At 28.5% G+C, this 19,256-nt stretch overlaps 2 protein-coding genes across 2 annotated transcripts in view; one reads left to right on the forward strand and one right to left on the reverse strand.

Annotated features, from left to right (window-relative positions):
- Nucleotides 1-6,920, forward strand: part of Atg3 (Autophagy-related protein 3) — a 16,926-nt gene extending 10,006 nt beyond the window's left edge. The window contains exons 8-9 of the mRNA XM_016052953.5: nucleotides 2,012-2,139; nucleotides 5,669-6,920. Coding sequence (XP_015908439.1) covers nucleotides 2,012-2,139; nucleotides 5,669-5,822 — 282 coding nt within the window. The 3' untranslated portion in view covers nucleotides 5,823-6,920. The remainder of the gene's footprint in view (nucleotides 1-2,011; nucleotides 2,140-5,668) is intronic.
- A 954-nt stretch (nucleotides 6,921-7,874) lies between these two features.
- LOC139425330 (uncharacterized) lies at nucleotides 7,875-17,407 on the reverse strand. Its single transcript, XM_071179331.2, has 2 exons — nucleotides 17,206-17,407; nucleotides 7,875-10,737 (listed from the first exon to the last, which is right to left on the reverse strand). Exons 1-2 carry the CDS (start codon nucleotides 17,311-17,313, stop codon nucleotides 9,019-9,021), a joined length of 1,827 nt encoding a protein of 608 aa, XP_071035432.2. The 5' UTR covers nucleotides 17,314-17,407; the 3' UTR covers nucleotides 7,875-9,018.
- Nucleotides 17,408-19,256: the final 1,849 nt, after the last annotated feature.

Below are 19,256 nucleotides of genomic sequence, written 5' to 3' on the forward strand. Positions count from 1 at the left end.
AGTTTCCCATAAAAACTTCTAACTTTTATCTGCTAAATTAATTTTAGATTTTAAACAAATGGGAAAACATTTTCTTTTATCATACCAATTTCATGAATGTATTTAATATAATAATTATTCCAAAGAATTTTTTTAAAAAATCTATATGTAACTGTTAAGTAGATTATTTGTAATTTTATGATGTGTGTCAACTGTGTGTGTCGTTCTAAAATAATGACAAGAAAACTTTATTAAATATATTTAGCATCCAACATGACCATTTAGTAAGGAGGATACTTTTGATTCCTTTAAAGGTTGATATTTGTAACTGACCATCAGCTATATCACTGAAATCCAGTGCGTCTTCCAATTTGAAATACCTGACAAAGTCAAGGAAAGTAGTGTGTCAGGAAATAGTTTTTTTTTTAAGTGAAATAGATTAAATTTTTTTGTAGATTTTGTAAAATTCTTTAAATATTTGAGAACTTCTTAGTTTTGATTTATAAAATTTTGTCTATTTAATGTGCGTGGTTTGCATTCACTTAGAAAACACTTGCACACTAATTTTACTAACAAAAGAGAATAAAATAATCAATTTTGACTGGCTTTATAAAGCGTGTCAAGAGAATACTGTTGAAAAACGTTTATTGTTTTGAAAATTTTCATCTCTGTAAACTTTACAAAATCTAATGTATAATTAAATTAGATTTTTAAAAAATTCCTTCAGGACAACCTAAAAAAAATCTCACTTTGGTAAATTAACTTCTTTCAGAAAATTGACCAACTATTATCAATTATTTTGATTTGTTAACAGAAAAAGTTTTTGAAAAGTCTTTACCACTTTAAATTATTTTTATCTAGCTATAACTGAACAGTTGTTAAAACATGAAGGTTTAATCAAAATTGCTGTTTGTAAGCATGAAAATAAAGTATTACTATCCAGGTGCTCAATAAAAGTTAAAATTTATTTCACTGTGTTAAAAAGCTTATTTTGCATGATTATTCTTTTCTTTTTATTATTTTCCATTCTTCCTTTTAATTTTTCATCCATGATTGCTATTCATTCCTTTTTATTAAAACTGAATAAATCACAAGTCGTTAGAATATATTTGAATTGTATTTTATACTTAAATCTATGTATTTTCTGTATAAAAAAAAAATTAAACAAAGTAAAACTTACTTAAAATTTTGATTAAGGTAAATTTTATTTTTGGAATAGTTTGAAAATAATAAAAACATTTTTTAACGTACTTGTAAAGTAATTTTCAGAAATATTTTTATTTAAAGTTTTATTTAAGAAAAAAAACTCAGAGCTGGAGGTTCTAGTCTTCTGGATACTCAGTGAAACTTCTTTATATTTAGAGCAAAGTGACTGAGAGAATTACTCTATCGAATCAGGAATGGCAACATAGGATTTAGCGTGAATGAAACAATTTTACTAAAACCTTGTCTCCATGTTTTAGATATATATATTAGATATATAAAATTAATTTCAACCACTATAAAGCATTTTCATGCCATTTTCCAATTGAATATGAACACCGGTTTTTTTTCCTTTGAATCTATGTTGATAAAATTAATGCTACATTAAAAACTTACAATTCTTTAATATTTAATTATAAAAAAGAACACACATGAGTAATTAAAGCAGCAAATGAAAGAATCTATTTGATGGTTTGTATATACATAACAGCATCTTCTGTTAGTCATTGCAATGACAATTCACAATTTCTCTTTTTTGTTTCTTTGCTGTGCTATAACCCCATAATTCATTGCACAACAATTGAAACACTCTGTAAATCATAATTGCTTATCCACACATGATTTTTGAGCAAAAGAACTTTTGCTCAAAATAACGTTTTTACAATTTCAATTCTACTTCAAAATAAATCAGATACTTTCTTTATTAAATCTGTGATTTCATTTCAACAGTCACAATAAATGAGCTTGACTGCATATTACTTTGTTAAAGTTGTTTATTGAGATTATAGGTGGAATGCTTTTAAACATACTAATCAAAGTTATTCTGTAGAATCGGAAACCCTTGACAATTGAAGAAATGTACGAAGACATTAGTCAAGACCATGCAAAGAAAACTGTTACCATGGAAAGTCATCCTCATCTACCTGGTCCCCCCAGAGCATCAGTTCATCCTTGCAGGTACTGTTTATTTTCATTCCTTTTTATGTTTTAAGTCCATTTATGAAGAGGAAAAAATATTGCAGTTTTTAATATATTTACAATATACTATATAATTTCCTTTGTTGCCTCTACTACTGGTGCCCATAGGACTCTACCTTATTAGAATTCATATAACATACAGTGTTTTAAATAAACTTCATCAAAAACCTTGCTTTTGCAATCGCTTCCAACTTAGTAATAACATGAGATGTCTTTATTATACTTAATTTCAAAGGGCACATGTGTATAAATTCAATTATAAAAAATATTGTCATGCGTGTTTTTTTTTTCCCCGTCGTTGAACAACCGACCCAGTGTTGGGTTGACGACTACTAATGATCAACTCCGTAGCCTTGTAATTATGAACCACTCCAGAAGACAAGGAAACTCCTGGATCAGTATCCCCAGAGGATCAGTATCTCTTGGACATGGGTCCAGTACCCTACCAACCAGGCTATCCCGGCATGGTTTTTAAAAAAATGTGCATGCATATTAAATTCAAACTTGAAACAAAATTATCAGATTGAACTTTCCAGTAGACCTAGTATGAGGTTACACAAATGATTATTTGGTGAAATTTTGTTTTTCTAGAAGTTACATGAAGATAGCTCGAATCCTGTTGGTTTTTTATGTTTTTTGCATAGTACTAAAGCCTTCTGTTTTGTTCTGTAATGTTTTTATTATTATTGGAAATAGATTTTTTTGACATAAATTTCTATTGTTACTTTAAATTGCTTGTACAGAATTATGATATTTAAATAATATATTTAAAATCTAAGTCTAAAATAGTGACAATCCTTGGTGGGAAATCTAAGATTGATTACTGAAAGATTTCCCTAAGGTTTCCGTGTACCTAATTCAGTATGAAGGCTTAAAACATGCATTTTTAATTATGCGTGGTAAATAGAGTTGAAAAACAAAAAAAATTTATTTAGTTAAACCAGGTTTTTTAGATTTAAACCTTTTCCTTTTTTCAAAGCATTATGTTGAATAATATTTTATACAGACTCTCACACGCACACATATATATAAGCCATTAATTGAAATTAACTAAACTGTTCTAAAGTATTTCAGAATATTTAACAATTCCTTTTAACTATTAATTAATATTTTCAATAGACAATTCAAAACTATCCACCTTTGTTTCTGGAATATATTACTTTACAATTCCTTTTTTCATGAACTATTTAAAATTTATTTTACCATAGTAATATAAAAAGTGATCCCTGCTTGTCTGTAATATAAAAATGCTATACCTCAATATTATTTAATTAATATTATTACTTTGTTGTATACAACTCATAATATTAATTAAGTTTATTGAAATATACATTTCTTGTTTGTTACTAATCCGTAGAATCATCAAAAATGTTAATATATTTAATGCAATTTATCATCTATGTTTTATATATAGACTTTCAAGTAATTAAAAAAGTACTTGAAAATAAGGGAATGATGAAAATGTATAAAAATGACATGGATTACATATAAACATTAAAAGTAAATTTTTGACTGATAGTTTAATAATAAATAAATTATATATTACTTTTTTTTCTTACATTTTAAGATAAGAGCTTTAAGTTTACTAATATCAGAATTCGTAGTTGTCCTGAAATTTTAATAGTAAATAAAGTATAAATTACTTTTTTTCTTACATTTTAAGATACGAGCTTTAAATTTACTAATATCAGAATTCGTAGTTGTCCTGAAATTTTTGATTTTTCTGTTAAAAAATATTTTATCCTTATTTGTTCTTTAGTTTTTTGTCCATATATTTCTGATTTGTGTGTGTTCAGAACGTCTAATTTTCAATGAATACTAATGCACTTCTTAAAATAATCGGCTTGAATAATCAAAAAAATCTTGGAATTTCCATCGAAAATCTTTTTATTTCAATTAATGGATCACACAAAAAATTACTTTTAAACACAAATGCTAAGACTCATCTTCACTGTGTTTTCTTTTTTAAATTATTGAAACCCCACTTAAAATTATTTCATTAAAGAAATTATGAACTCGGTTATAAATTTTAAGGTATATTAGTATGAAAGAATATTAACTATTTAATGCTAATTACTTTTTTAATGCAATAGTATCATTAATATGTCCTAAATATTGATCTCAAACTGTTATGAGTTTGCTCAATGCTCCATTAATAGCATTTTACTAGGGGAAAAATGTTAAAACTTTTTAATTTCAGAATAAATTAAGTCGGGAATTAAAAATGATACATTTTATTATTTTTTGTGATAAAATTTGCCGTTATTGTACTTAAGTAGATCAAATTATAATTTTTTAATTGCTCTTTTTAAAAATAGTCTGGTTTATGTATACTGTTCCAATAAGTGTTCTAAATTTTTTATAGCCCACTTCAAGACCTGCAATTTGCTTATTAACATAATGCAGCATTACAATGAAAATATCATAAGTGAATTCTGAATATCTTTTGTTAGAATTCTTTTTTAATACAAAAAAGTGCATTTTGAAAATATTACAAAAATGAACCAAATCATAATGGGTACAATACAAATTTGTTTACACTGATAATAGAAAGAACTGCGAAAAGTATAAAAATTAGACAAGTCTGAATCTTTAACAAGATACAAAAAAGTTTTTCTTACTTTTTATTTTAACTTTTTCAACAATTAAATTATTCAACTAATTTTAAAGGCAATTAGAAAATGGATTTGATGATGCTTTATTTTATATTAAGCATTTTTAGAACATATTGCTCGCATTAATTTATTTTTATCCATATTTTTGCAGGAAATCTAAACATTTAAAAATCATATATTTGTGTCTATTTAAAAAAAAAAAAATCATACTGCTATTAGCATTTAAACATAAAAGTGGAAAAATTTAATATTTTTTCATTTAGTTTTCAAGTTAAAACTATTTATATAAATAATAAAAATTGAACTTTAAAAATATTATTAAAAAAAAAAATTTTGGTTTGAACTAGCCAACTCTGGTGATAACTAAACAATTTTATTAAACTAATTATTAAACTAAATTATTAAACTAATTTTTACTATTAATACAAATAAATTTTTAAAAGAATGTACCACTGCTAATTTTTATTATGGAATATTATTGTTAAACTATGCGTTTTGTCGATTCTTTCTGAGCAAGATATTCTCTCCTAATTTTAAGCCTTAAATTAAATTCATCTTATTACATTATATTTTTGTGCATTTTGGATTTATAAGTGTCACAATTTAAAATGTTTTCCAATAATATATTTATGCTACCAACCTATGACCTACTAAAACTGTGGTTTCTATTTAAAATAAATTAGTTGCAAATATATAAAGGTAATAGTTTTTCATGAACAATAAAAATACTATAGCTTTTAAATATTTGTATAAAAAAAATTCTGCTACACTTTATAATTAGCTTAGAAAGCAATTCTGTAAGACTTTATTATTTGATTACATGAAATACTTTACATACTTATGTGTGATGTTTATTGTTCTGAAAAATTTATTTATTTATTATTTTTATTCAGACATGCTGAGGTGATGAAGAAAATTATTCACACTGTCACCGAGGGTGGTGGAGAACTTGGTGTGCACATGTATATAATCATTTTCTTGAAATTTATGCAAGCAGTCATTCCAACTATTGAATATGATTATACTCAAAACTTTTCTTTGGAATAAACTGCACGCTTTTCAAAAAAAAAGAAGTAAAAAAATGTAAATAGAATTGCTCTTGCATATTGTGTGATAAATAGAAAATAATTTCTGTAATTTTTCATTGTTAATCAAACTTCTGCCAGACTAAATTATGGGTCCAACTTATTTATTTCAATATTTTTCATTATTTTTTTTTCTGCATTGTTAATTGATAATGATTAACTATAATGTTAGATTATGTGGCATGCAATTGCTAAGATTTATCATTAGATATTTAATTCTTATTTATCTAAAATTTGAGTTACAAAAAAATTATGTAAAAGAAAGAAACTATATCTATATATAATGTAGATTGTTTTCTAATTTTTAATAAAAATGTCCACTTAGCTATTTTATGCTATGCTGTATTTTTAATTGTAAGCATTACTGTTATGTAAATTAAATAATTTATCTATTACCTAATTTAAGCCAAAGTATAATTATATTGTTACACAAAATGAAAAATTATGTACTTAAATTCTTCCTGTTAAAGTTTGAGATTAAAATTATAAGAGATTAGATATTTTAAGCCAGTAAAATCATTCGAAAAAGAAAAACTTTACTCAAATTTTTTCTCTTAAATGATGTATGCTTCTAAAAAATATTTTTAAAATTAATTATTTATATTTTGTAATAAGCAAATGCAAACATGAAATAATTTTTATTTCTTATTTTAAAAATAAGTTTGTTTATCGTTGAATTAACCTTTTTTTCTGCTGATTGAAAATTTTTAAATATCAATTTAAGAGATTTTATTTATAAAACTTTTAAAAAATGTTCCATATTTATACATTTTTCTTTTTTGTTTCCTTTTGTAGTATGTAGGCGTATTTTACATTTAATTTATAGAGAGCTGTTTTTTGTGAATATCTTTGATCATTTCTTTTTTTGCTTATACCACATATCTGCTATAATTTTTATACCAGTAAGATATTTAAACATGAAATCATCTTATTCTACTACTTTGATGTGTTAAAACAGAGATTGACATTTAAAAATAATGTAAATTTTGTAATTATGAATGTTACCAGATTTGTTTCATTGCATAAGTGTATTTAAATTTAATAAAAGTGTCTATTTCAATATTATGAGCTATTTTTAATAACATTTTTCTAACATATAGTTATCGTGCTAATTTCAGTTATTTATAGTTTATCATGAGAATGAAGCCTTTTGATATACTTCATACATGTCAATGATTAGTTTTACTACAATGTACTGTAAACGGTAATTGTTTTTTCCCATCATATTTGAAAATATATTTTAATATTATATTTCAGCATTTTTAATTTATAAGCATATACTTAAAGAAATCAGTCAATGCTTGATAACATTAAAAAAAGTACTAATGTTATTGAAATGCTAATGTTTCTTCATTGAATAGTATGGACTGATATTAATGCTTTCATTCAATAGCATTAAAAAAATTTTATTCTGACATTTTTTTTAAATTATACTAATAGTATATTATCTTTCAAAGAGCATTTACATTTGTTACTTTCGTTCTTGATAATTTATGTGGCAGGAACAAGCACAAAATAGGAAGCCGAATATGACTAGTTGACTTGTAGTTAAAATTGTGTTTAGAAACAAATTAGACATTATTACTAAGGAAATTTTATATTCTTATTTTCCACAAGTTGAATATAGTTCTTACATAAATTTTTCTTACAGGTAAATACTTAAATTTAAGTTTAACCTAACCACAATAAGCTAAATCCAATTTTCTTAGGAGATGTTTTGTTTGAACTGTTGCTTTTACAATCTGTTGTATAATTATTAACACTGTAAAATAGAACTTACTAAAATATAAATCGATATTGATTTATATTATAATCAGTAACGATACGCTTAAATATTTATAAAAAAAAAATTATTCACAATACTATAAAGTACCAAGTATCAATATGTTTGTGTTAGTGCTGAGTATTGATACTTTCTTTCAACACTATTTCTTTTAAACCAAAACTTATAATTAATGTGAATTGGTAGCATATTTTGAAGAATATGCTTCTCTTACTGAAAAAGTAAGTGTGATGAGTGAGTTTACTCCTCATTGCATATTTTTTTTAAATTGGGAAATAATTTGCAAATAGGTGTAAAGTAGCAATGGGAAAGAGCAACCATAATTTTTTTCCCTTTGAATAGCTGGAAATTACTATAACAATAGTAGAACTAATAATTTTTTACAGTAACACATTGCTTTATCGAATTATTATGAACTCTACATAACACACTCACTTGGGTAACACTACACTCCTGTTTGTAAATACAATTTTTTTAATGAATAACTCACACGCAAAAATAAATTTAAAAATACTACATGCATTTTTTTACTTATTAGAATGCACATAAATGTTACTTTATTTACAGTATTGAAATACAAGAAATCATTCAAAATTATATAAATAGTTCATGTGGAAAATTGCTTGTTAATATTTAAAAAGTTCACTCTGAGAAATTATTATTAAATTGCTCATTTATTTTCAGTTATTATACTATGAATGCCTTTTAATCAAAAATGTAAGCCTTTGACATCTGGTAAATCCACTCGCATCTGAATGTTGGCTTGTTGAAATACATAAAAAACTGGTTTGTTATGCTAGAGAGCAACCAGGAAAAGTTAAAATTATCGGAACTTCAGTAGGAAAAAAAGGTTTACTCATATTATTATAATTATATATTTAGTTAACTGATATAGTGGCACCAATAGAGTAAGTTTGATCACATACTCTAGTGCAAAAATACTACGGCCAGAAATTTCTTTTCCCAAGAGCAAGTCCAAAAGTGTTACGGAGCATGTCCTGTCTTAGTCTATAATGTTAATCTCTTCTTTAGAATTACAATTCATTTTTTAAATTTATTTTATTGAACTTGTAATTCATTTTCTAAAAGTGATTACTTTGCTGAACTTGTTAATTGTAAGAATGACGAGGGTTAATTTATACATTGCGCCATCAAAAATACTTCTTTCGTTTTACTAAAATTCTGTTCTTGATATGTAAATAGAATAGGAAAATAAAGATCATTATATTAGAAACTTCTTAATAGTTACACATTTCAAATGTGCTAGTATAATCATATTCATTTTTTTTATTTTTTTATCAGAGCCTAAATTTTCTTTAAAACAAATAATGTAATTATTCAGATATTCTGAGACGCGGAACTTACTGAAGAAGTATTAAAAATATTTTGCAGCTTGTAAAATTTCGTTAGAACATTTTGCTAAAAAAGTAATGTCTTTCAGTTCTTCCATCAGCTCACAACACATTTTGTTTTTGATCGTTTGTAGCTTTAAAGTGGCGTCCTGAAATGTGCTTTGTACTCGTGTGATTCCCTGATCAGAAAAAATTCCCATTTCATCAAGAAATGTTCGAAAATCTTGCCATCTATAATCTGATGCCAAATTAAAACAGTTTTCTGGAAAAGTGCTTCTCTTGTACATAAATTTATATGTAACTAATATACAATAAGCAACTTTAATGCAATTAATATCAAACAAATATGCACAAGGTATGTTAGAATCTTTGTTACAAATCTCAAGTAGCAAATCATTAGTAATGAAATCTTTTTGAAACACTTTGTAAACAATTAACATTGCATTTTGAGTTACTGCAGTAATGAATTTTAAAATGAACTGTGCTATTTGCATAGTGTTAGCATCACCAAAAAAACTCTTAATATGCTGGCTGTTGGTTATTATATCGCCCAACATGCACACCTTCCGTATTAAGATATTAGTGGAAATTTGCAGCGGATACTTGATGAACTCTTCTTGATGCCCAATCGTTCTCATTTCTCTGAATAGTTGTCGGAAATTGTCATTTATCTTTCCTAATGTTGGAGGGACAAAGTCGCTGTAACTTACTGCAATTTGTAAAGACTGAATGACGTCGTAATAAAAATGCTTGATACATGTTTTGAATACCATTTCCGTCTCTTTAATCAAATCACTTTCCTTAGTCTTATCGAGGACTGTCATAACATCGAACGTTATCTGTATGCTTTGATAGCCACATGCTGACATAAAAGCCACCAGTTTTGCGTCATCAGCAATGTTACTAAATAAAGTATCATGCTTACAAGTTGGGAGCCATGTGCCACTATCAGGAATGTACATGTCAAACTGTATATAATGATGGAGAGCTGACAGTTCTGCTATGCCATGTGACATACCTAGACTTTCTAGCAAATCTTCAAGTATTTCAATGCTTTCAGCTAATTCGTCTTCATTGTATAAATCAGGATGATCTTTTGCTGCCTTCAGTTGTTGATAAACACATAATTCGGAAATAGGTAAATGATCATTGACATCTTTCCACCAAGACATCAAACGAAGCCAATTTGATGTACAGTCACCAATACCTATTTTTAAAAAAGATTTATCACTTAGGTTTTCACATTCATACAAAGACAGAGACCTCATCGGATTGTCAAAAAATTTAAATGGTCGAAATGTGGGCAAAAAATTGGGCAGTAACGAGTCGTTTTCTTCTTTCTTTTCAAGGCTTCTCTTAGCAGATTGTTTCATTATTTCCCAATTTAAATTATACATCTGGTTCTGATCAGAGGATGGTATATCAAAAGTATTGTATAACCCCATAAGTTCCATTATGTTGTAATACTTAATAGTTTCATCTGTAAGAAGTAACTTGAACCTTTTTTCCACATGGATTTCTGGCACATATAATTTGTAGAATGCATCTAGTTCTGATTTCCGTTGTCTAGAATCTTCAGAGTGGAAGAAGTAAACACTTTGATGCATGGGGAGCTTCTGATCTTTACTTTCGTCACTTTGCCAGTTGTAACCTGGTAAAGATGTCTCAATTTTCAACTGACTCCAAATGCCTAACTTTGGGCTAGCTTCACTTTTCTTTTCATGTTTAGCTATTTTCCTCTCCTATAAATTAAAGTGATTATTTTTATCTGGCAATTAAAAATTACCTGAAAAAATTTCATTGTTCATGAGACCAGGACACCATCAAAAAAACTAACTTGAGAAGCTTAAAAAAGATGTGATATAAAGCTGTGACAATAAAAAATAATTTGCTACACTGAAAGTAATTCAATTATCAAACATCTTAGAAAATCGAAATAAATTTTAGATTTTTAGTTTCTGAGACCACGATGGAACGAACTTTTTGGAAAATAATTTAAGTTTAAAAATTTGAATGTACTATATGTAACTCTGTATTGGTCCCTATAACTTCTGCAAAAGTTCGTATTTCGGGAAATCATTTTAATTAACACATTTTACATTAAAAGTATTCTGTAAAGACAAAAAAGTAATATAATAATTTTTGTAATTGTTCAGATTTTTGTACCCTGTAGTGTTTCAAAACACAGGGTATGAGAAATAATTTAGATTCAACTATAACATTTTAATTCTTGTTAAAATATCGACCGCATTTCGCCTACTGAATTTGTTTTTCGTTGCACAAGTAGGAATACCAAAATGTTATGAGGTTCATAAAACCTTATCTCGTTGGTATACCAAATGTGAAGAGCCGTTAAATTCAGGTCTGAACATTCTTATGCAATAAGAATGTTAGAAATATAAGTTGTGCACTTTTCTTTCTTTAAGTACCTTTGGTGTGTTTTATAATTTCATTTTTGTATATTTTTTTATGATTTTAAAAAATTGCATTGAAACCTATATTGAACAAATATTAGTGATTATATAATGATTTTGCCAATATATGATCTCTCTGACGTACGAAATTTTTAACTATCATCACCTACTTTATCGAAAAGCGTCTTCGCAGTAAAGCATTTCAATGTAGTTGAAACGATATTTTAGTATGAATAGCAGCGACGCTTGACGGAGATAAAGAGAACAAGATGCAGCCTACAAAGCACTGCGCTTTTTTTCCGTTATCGTCGAAGCGCGCTCAGTAGAACTAAATCAGACGTGGAAAATTTATAAAATTCTCTGTTCTTTATATATGTATATAATCCCTTCCAACCGCTAGCGTTGTTATTCAAAAACTGTGGTTTTAACTCTATTTTAAGCTTTTTACTGTGAGGATCGCGTTTATTCGAAATATTTTTCCGCGTTATTTGTCATTGGAAAATTTTGAAATTCCATTTCCGTAACCGCAAGAAATAGATAATTTTTTTAACACGATTCTGGAGTGTATCCCTAATAATACCTGTATACTAATTTCTATTCCATTTTCTTGAGCGAAATACTTGTCAAAGGGTTTAAAAGCTACTTTATAATCAACTTGTATAATCTATCCATAATATAACAACGCAGACGAAAGATCATTTCCCTCAGAATTACTGTCTTATCCGTAAACATATAAATACAAAAAAAATTGTTGTGGACTGATAAGGTCTGTTTATAATTTTCATATCAGATTTTTTTTTTCTATCTAGAACTATTTTAGCGTATTTGCTGCCGGTTTTAATTTTCTCTTGGAGTTTTAAATTACGTTTTGAATAAAATTAAAACTCAGCAATTACTCGTAATTTTTTTCCATGTAAACATCTCAATTTTGATTCTCTCGCCTCTACAAAGCCATTGGATGTTTCGAATTCTAATTCTCGGGTTTTTTTTTTTTTTTTTTTTTGGTTTTTTTTTTCCAACTTCTTTGTAAAAACCCCTAGAATTTTCCTTTAACCCCTTCTGGATCGTTATCGCAATTGTGGCGTAACTATCACTATAAATATTAAATACCACTTCACTAGTATATAAGACGTTAATTTCACTCTATCTAGAGCAGGGTTTCTTAACCTGTGGTTCATGAACCCCTAAGGCAGTGTTTCCCAAACTTATGACTTTTGGGTACCCTTTCTAAATTTTTCGCAACGCTGCGTACCACTAATAAAAAATGAATGTATTTTTTACTATAAAAAAATTGCACAAAAGTTAAAAATCACAGCTGACTGTTGACAGCACTAATTATTAACTGTTTACTCTGCAAAAATACCCATTGGAAAAATAATTAATCGTAAGTTTTCTTGGCTAGCTTTGTTTTCAAGTAAAATTTTTTGAAATTTTCGTTTGTAGCAAATATTTCGCATAAGAACGCGTACCCCCGCTAAACTGTTCCCGTACCCCTGGGGTTACGCGTACCACACTTTGGGAAACATTGCCCTAAGGGGTCCATAAGTTATATTTTGTCGGTCCGCTGACTACTCCTAATTTTTAAAACGTTTGGAAGCCTACCCATTGCTTGTAAAGCGAACTATGGCAACTATAATTCCGTTTGCTACAGTGTATCTTTGCGAAGCGGGATTTTCCACACTTGTGACAATAAAAATATAACATCGAAATCGATTGAATGTTGAACATGATATACACGTTGCTTTGTCGAAAACCATCCCCCAATTAAATTTATTAATTAAGGAAAAGCAGCAGCAACCTTCACATTAAAAATTTTAATTTTAAAAATTTTATATACTATTAAAATAATAAAATTAAATGTTTTCTAATAATTGATGTTTTTTTGCAATTATTTTTTTCACAGGAAGGTGGTCCGTGACTTCTTAAAAATTTTAAAAAGGGGTCCATTATATCAAAAAGGTTAAGGAACACTGATCTAGAGATACATTTTTGATAGATAAACGATGACATGGTCGTTAAAATTATATCTTCTTAAGCTGAGCGATCCTCCTTTCATGGTGTACGTAATCACGTGATTTCAATTTAGAACGTTTTTCTTCAATTTATAAACGATACTAAATGGCGGTTGAAGCCCATTATAATTTCGAATAATGAATGTCTTTTAACCTTCAATGTTCTCTTTCGGCACCGTGTATTTCCTGCTCCCCCGTTTGATTCTGTGTTTTAACACGTAAACAATAGCACGTGTTCGACTTTTTCGAGAGGATAAGTAAATTAGGCAGGGGACTTACTGGGCTCTGGTTTTTTGTTAATGCATATTTTGACGGAGTGGGAAAAGGATGGAATGAATGTTCATTCCGTGTAAATTTTATCGTTCGCAGTTTGGGGTGTACTAGGTAGTATTTTGTATGTATTGGATCAGATTTTTTTTAATATCCCGAGTATTTTATTGCAGTATATTCAGATACTATCATTGATAATAAATTATAAATATATGCCTAAGGTCGAGAATCATGATTGGAAACTTAAGTATAAAATAACTCTGGCACACAAGGGTGAAACTTTTTTTTTTTTTTTTTTTAATATTTCAGGGTTAAAAACGAATTTTGTGGTGTTTTTGGAGGACTTAAAACATTATAAACTATTTTGACTATCGCACGAAATACTTATGGAGGATTAAATATAATTTATGAAGGATTTTCACTTGAACAAAAACATTTATTTTTTTATAACCGTTTATAGGTTTTGATCGAGGAACTGAAAATGAAAGCTTTGAGTCTATAAAAACAGGTGAATCATACTACTTTTGAATCTTCATACAGGAACACCTGTTTAAATAAGGTCATTGAGCTATGGCTAAAATTTCGCATGCTCCTTTCTTACTCTGTTTTTTTTTTGGGGGGGGGGGGGGTACTACTATTTGATTTTTCCTGCAACCGCTATTAAAACGACGCCTGACTAGAATTATTCGCATTTAATTTCGGGCTTCCACATCTTTACCACTGCTTTCAATATTAAATCAAAAAGCTTGTCTTTAACGAAACAGAATCTTCCTCACTCTTCGTTAATTTAAAAACAGTCAACATTTTTTTTATCTATGTTTAAATTGGAAAAAAATAATAATAAATTACTATATCACGTGGTTTTAATGCAAAACCTAAATCAGAGGTCTCCAAAGTGGTCTATATAGACCCCCAGGGGTCTATTTAACAAAAGCGGGGGTCGATCTGAGACAGGGGGGCGAATGGGGGTCGATCCGAATCGGAAGGGTCGATTGTGGGTCGAGAAAAAAAACAGTTCTCAATACGCAAGTCACACATACCTAATTAAGTATGTAAAATTTGTGAATTTTTTTTATACTTGACTCAATATCAGTTTCTTTATAAAACATAAATTAATAAACGTATATTTATAGGGGTGAAACAAGTATTTACGTACCACCGCGCAGTGGCACGAACTCAGGGCAGTTTATAAGTCATATGCATATGTGCGCTTGTCCAAATGTCACGTGTGACGAGCATTGACGTTACAAATGCAAATATTATATGCAGTTTCAGCTATCTTTGAAAACTGTGTTGAATATTTGCTGTGTTAAACTTTTGAAAGCTTTGGTGTTATTAAAACTTTTATAGTTTTAGATAATTATTTATTGTTGTTTCGATAAAACCATTCGCTTGGTTTAGATATCAATTTTAATTATCAATGCACAAAAAAGATGGTAAGCATTAATAATATGGATTAGTACAGCCCGCGACAAAACTATAGCACACTTTGTATTTTTTTTCGAAAATTACAAAATTGACCATTTTTGAACCCAATATAGCGAACCTTGCAAAAAAAAACACCAGGCGCACCCATCTCATTGATCAAGAAGCACCTTAGTTACTTTACTTATTATATCTACTTATGCATAATTACTTATTATTTAATAATAAGGTATTTAAATTTCAATATTAATATATTTTTCATAAAACTACTGTTACACAATTTTCTATTACTTTAATAAATGTTTAAAATCATAAAATAAGTGTACAAACACAATATCTAATAGAGTTTTATTTTAATTAACAGAAAATTACTTTTGAGGGGGTCGATGGAGATTTCGAAAAATTATATAGGGGTCGACGATCAAAAAGTTTGGTGACCCCTGACCTAAATGGACACAAAAATGCAAGTGCAGATGGTTACTCATAGTTTGGCTCCTTTCGATGCTTTTTTTTTTTTTTTTTACATGATTTGGCAATTTATCGCGGTCGCCGTGGAAATCAAGTTGTACCTTTTTTTTTTTTTTGAAAATAATTTCTTTTTAAACTTACTTTTAATCAAATACTACTCAGCTAACCCATGAAGGCCCAAGAGGTATTTTTTTTTCAATAATATTTTGTAATAAACTAATATTTAAAGTTCAAAGGATCCAGCGGAAAATTACTAATAAACGTACTGTCTGAAATTTTTTATTATTTCATTTCTTCAAAACTTGTAGAAATGTAAAACTTGAAAAAGTCATGGAAACTGACAATAAAATAAACTATCCAAGTCTGAACTTATGTGATCTAGAGCCCCTGAATTCGAATTGTATATAATCCTAAATAGAGGAGCCTTAATGTTATCTAGAGAAACGACTAAGTCTAAACTAGAGATAAGACAAGATCATGTTATTGATTCGAAGAGCATATTGTGAGACAATGTCAAGTTTCCTTTTTGATGTATTTGTGTTAAATATAAAAAAATATATATATTTACAGAGAAAATTATAGAACTATGCTACGAAAAACATCTGTAACGAGTTTTGTATTTCAGGTTAATTGCCTTCTGCGTATTCTTTTTTTTTTTCTCACTTCCTGATCTACCAGTTATATTTTTAAGTGTATTAAAGTAAGAAATTGAGAAAATGACATATACTAGATGGTAATTTAAATATAATGATATAAATGATCATTAAAATATCTCCATGCGTTACTAGATCAATATATTAATTTATTCAAATAATATTATAAAAAGAATACTAATCATGTAAAACAACCGTGGATCCCTTCATTATTAATTTTTACATGTTGCTTTACATCAGCAGTTCCCAAAAGGTGCTCTACAATACCTTTAAGTTCCAGGGAAGGGCCAAGGGGTACCGCGAATTAAGACTTATCTTAAAACCAGTTATAATCTTTGAAATCTGTAAATAAATCTTATCTATAATCCATTATTTATTCAATATTTTGATTTTATTTATTATTCAGGGTTGTGTGCTAACTATATTATGACTAAACTTTTGGGACCATTTGCCCCAGATTGCTGCTCCCCCCCCCCATTTTTCGATGGTCAAATATCCTAATCACCCCAAAAAAATGTATGCTAATTCGGAGAAAGTACGTTTTTGTGTGTGTTTCGGTAACTTAATAGTTATCTCTGATTAATTTCGCACGTTTGAGGTCACTCCTTTAAACCATTAAGATTAACGCCTAATTTGTAGAAGTACAATCAGAAGTCCAAAAGTTATTTTGCATGTTTTTTTTCTTTTTAATTATTATTTTGCGCACATTCGTATGTTATTAACTAAAAGGCATTATTTCATATAACGAAGCTCTTCAAATAATGAATTTCATAAAGCAGCATTTTTTATTTGGTCTACCAGCTGTTACAGTAGTTTAAAAAAATAATTTTTAATTGTTTTTAATTCCTTTGTTATTGAGATTGAATTTTTTAAATTTATTTTGTAAGTGGTTAAGAAATTTTAAAATTAATGTCAGAAACTTTAAAACTAAACTAATTAAAGAACAGTAACTTAAATATTTTACGTACCACATAATACTTCTTAATTGGTAAAGGACATAAATATGACAATCGTGGTTGAATCAACTGTTCCATCTTCTCTTTCTCTAAAACATGCTGAGAATGAAACAAAAACATTGTTCAAATTGACGAGCAGTTGGCAGCATTCGAGTAAATACAATTTTAACGCATTTTTCTTTCAATTTCATAAAACGTAAACAATACTTTATTTTGAGACAGATTTGAATATTAATGGTTCGCGCAAGTATGTCGATCCTGATTGCTTGTTGAAACATGGCATTTTTTTACGTTAGCAACTGTTCTATTTCGAGTATGCCAAGCTTGTCAAGTATCAATTCTCTTGAATAACACATGCTATATTGTTTCACAAAGATTTCTGTCACTATATATTTCTACAGCGGCATTTAAAAAATAGAATTTTCTGATTGGTATAGTTTAACCCATTGTTTTAATGTAAACTATACACCTTTCAGTTTTGCCGATTAATTTAAAGATAACATTAATGAAGTTTGCTAGCTTATAGCTCTTATACAAAACATTTATTTTATTTTATTGTGCTCTCTCGCGTTTGTTTTTTTATTCGTGATGGCAAAGTTATCTAAATGATCAACGTTATTTTGGTAGCATAGGCGGACCACGTATTTATTTTGTTTATAATTATGATTTAAATAATTTAAGATCAACGGTAATTGAAATTTTTTTTAAAAAAAACTTTATACTGAAAAAGCAAAATTAATGGAGAAATGGAACTAATCCATTGGGGGTAGACATAAAAAACACCAATATTATTATTATTATTAACACCAATGATAATTAATTTTGGTTAGTTACTAGTTAAAGTAAAATAATAAGCTGAAAGGCTATGTACTTAAAGGCAGAATTAATGGAGAAATATTACTAATTCGTTTGAGAGAGCTGAAAAAATCGGCAAACTATTATTGACGTGAATGATGCTTAAATAACGTCGGTAATAGGTACTAATAAAAATAACAAGTTATGAACTAAGCAAAGGTGATTGTCAGATGCTTTCTTTACGCAACAGTGATGGCAAAAAGCAAAATTGAAATGAAAAAAGCAAAATTGATGGAGAAAATGTACTTAGTACTTACGGGAAACCTTAAAAAATCGCCCAACTACTATTGACACCAAAGATGCTTAATTTTTGTAATTGGCACTACTGGCATCGTGGTAAATAGTGCAGTTTTGGCAAGTACCAAATAGCTCTTATATAGGTACAAAGTATTTTATGACTAAATTTGGTGCAGATTGCAACTGCACCAATACTGTACATTTTTAATGATAGATTTTTTGGTTCCTCGAAGATATAAATACAGGGCTTGACGGTGGTAAATTTTAAATATCATTAGTTGCCTCGAGCATACAAGAAACATATATCACAGTACATTGTCATTGTTGTCGCAGGACTTCAAGGAAAGGCGTGCGATTGTTCTTGTTTTCCAGGGGCGCCATCTATGGCCAAGAACTAGACTTCTGCCACACGCATTTATAGGGAGGACCCATTCATGCATCCATTCATTCATCCACAGATCGTAATTTTAACCTGAACCAGAGGATGATCTATCGCCAATTCAGTACCACCAGAGGTATAATTTGTTATGGGAACCTGGAGGGCTTTGCGACCCGATAGATTTAACGCGCACCAGTCACCATTTACTTCATGGGGAGTCTTCTGTCGGCCGGATTCGAACTCCCGAACATTAGTCCAGCGCTTTGCTAACCAGGCTATCCTGACCCTTACAATACGTTAATGACTGCTATAAAACAACGCTATGAGATACTTTTTTTTTTGTGATTGCAATCGGATATCTGCAAGTGACGTCATCTTAGTAAATGTAAATCGTGACATTTGCCCATTCAGAAGCCAATCATTTTCGACCCACGTATGACGCCGCTTACAGGTATCCAATTGAATCTGATTTAAACCCATAGATATATATGGCCCCTATATTAGTCCCTGTTTAAACCACATGGTTAGCCATAATCAATTCACTTCTTCTCAAGTTGCAAATACCCAATTATTATTAGGTATGATATATATA

This window comes from Parasteatoda tepidariorum, chromosome 3, assembly GCF_982258835.1.
Source record: "Parasteatoda tepidariorum strain Cologne lab strain chromosome 3, Ptep-v5.0, whole genome shotgun sequence".
Lineage (NCBI taxonomy): Eukaryota > Metazoa > Arthropoda > Arachnida > Araneae > Theridiidae > Parasteatoda > Parasteatoda tepidariorum.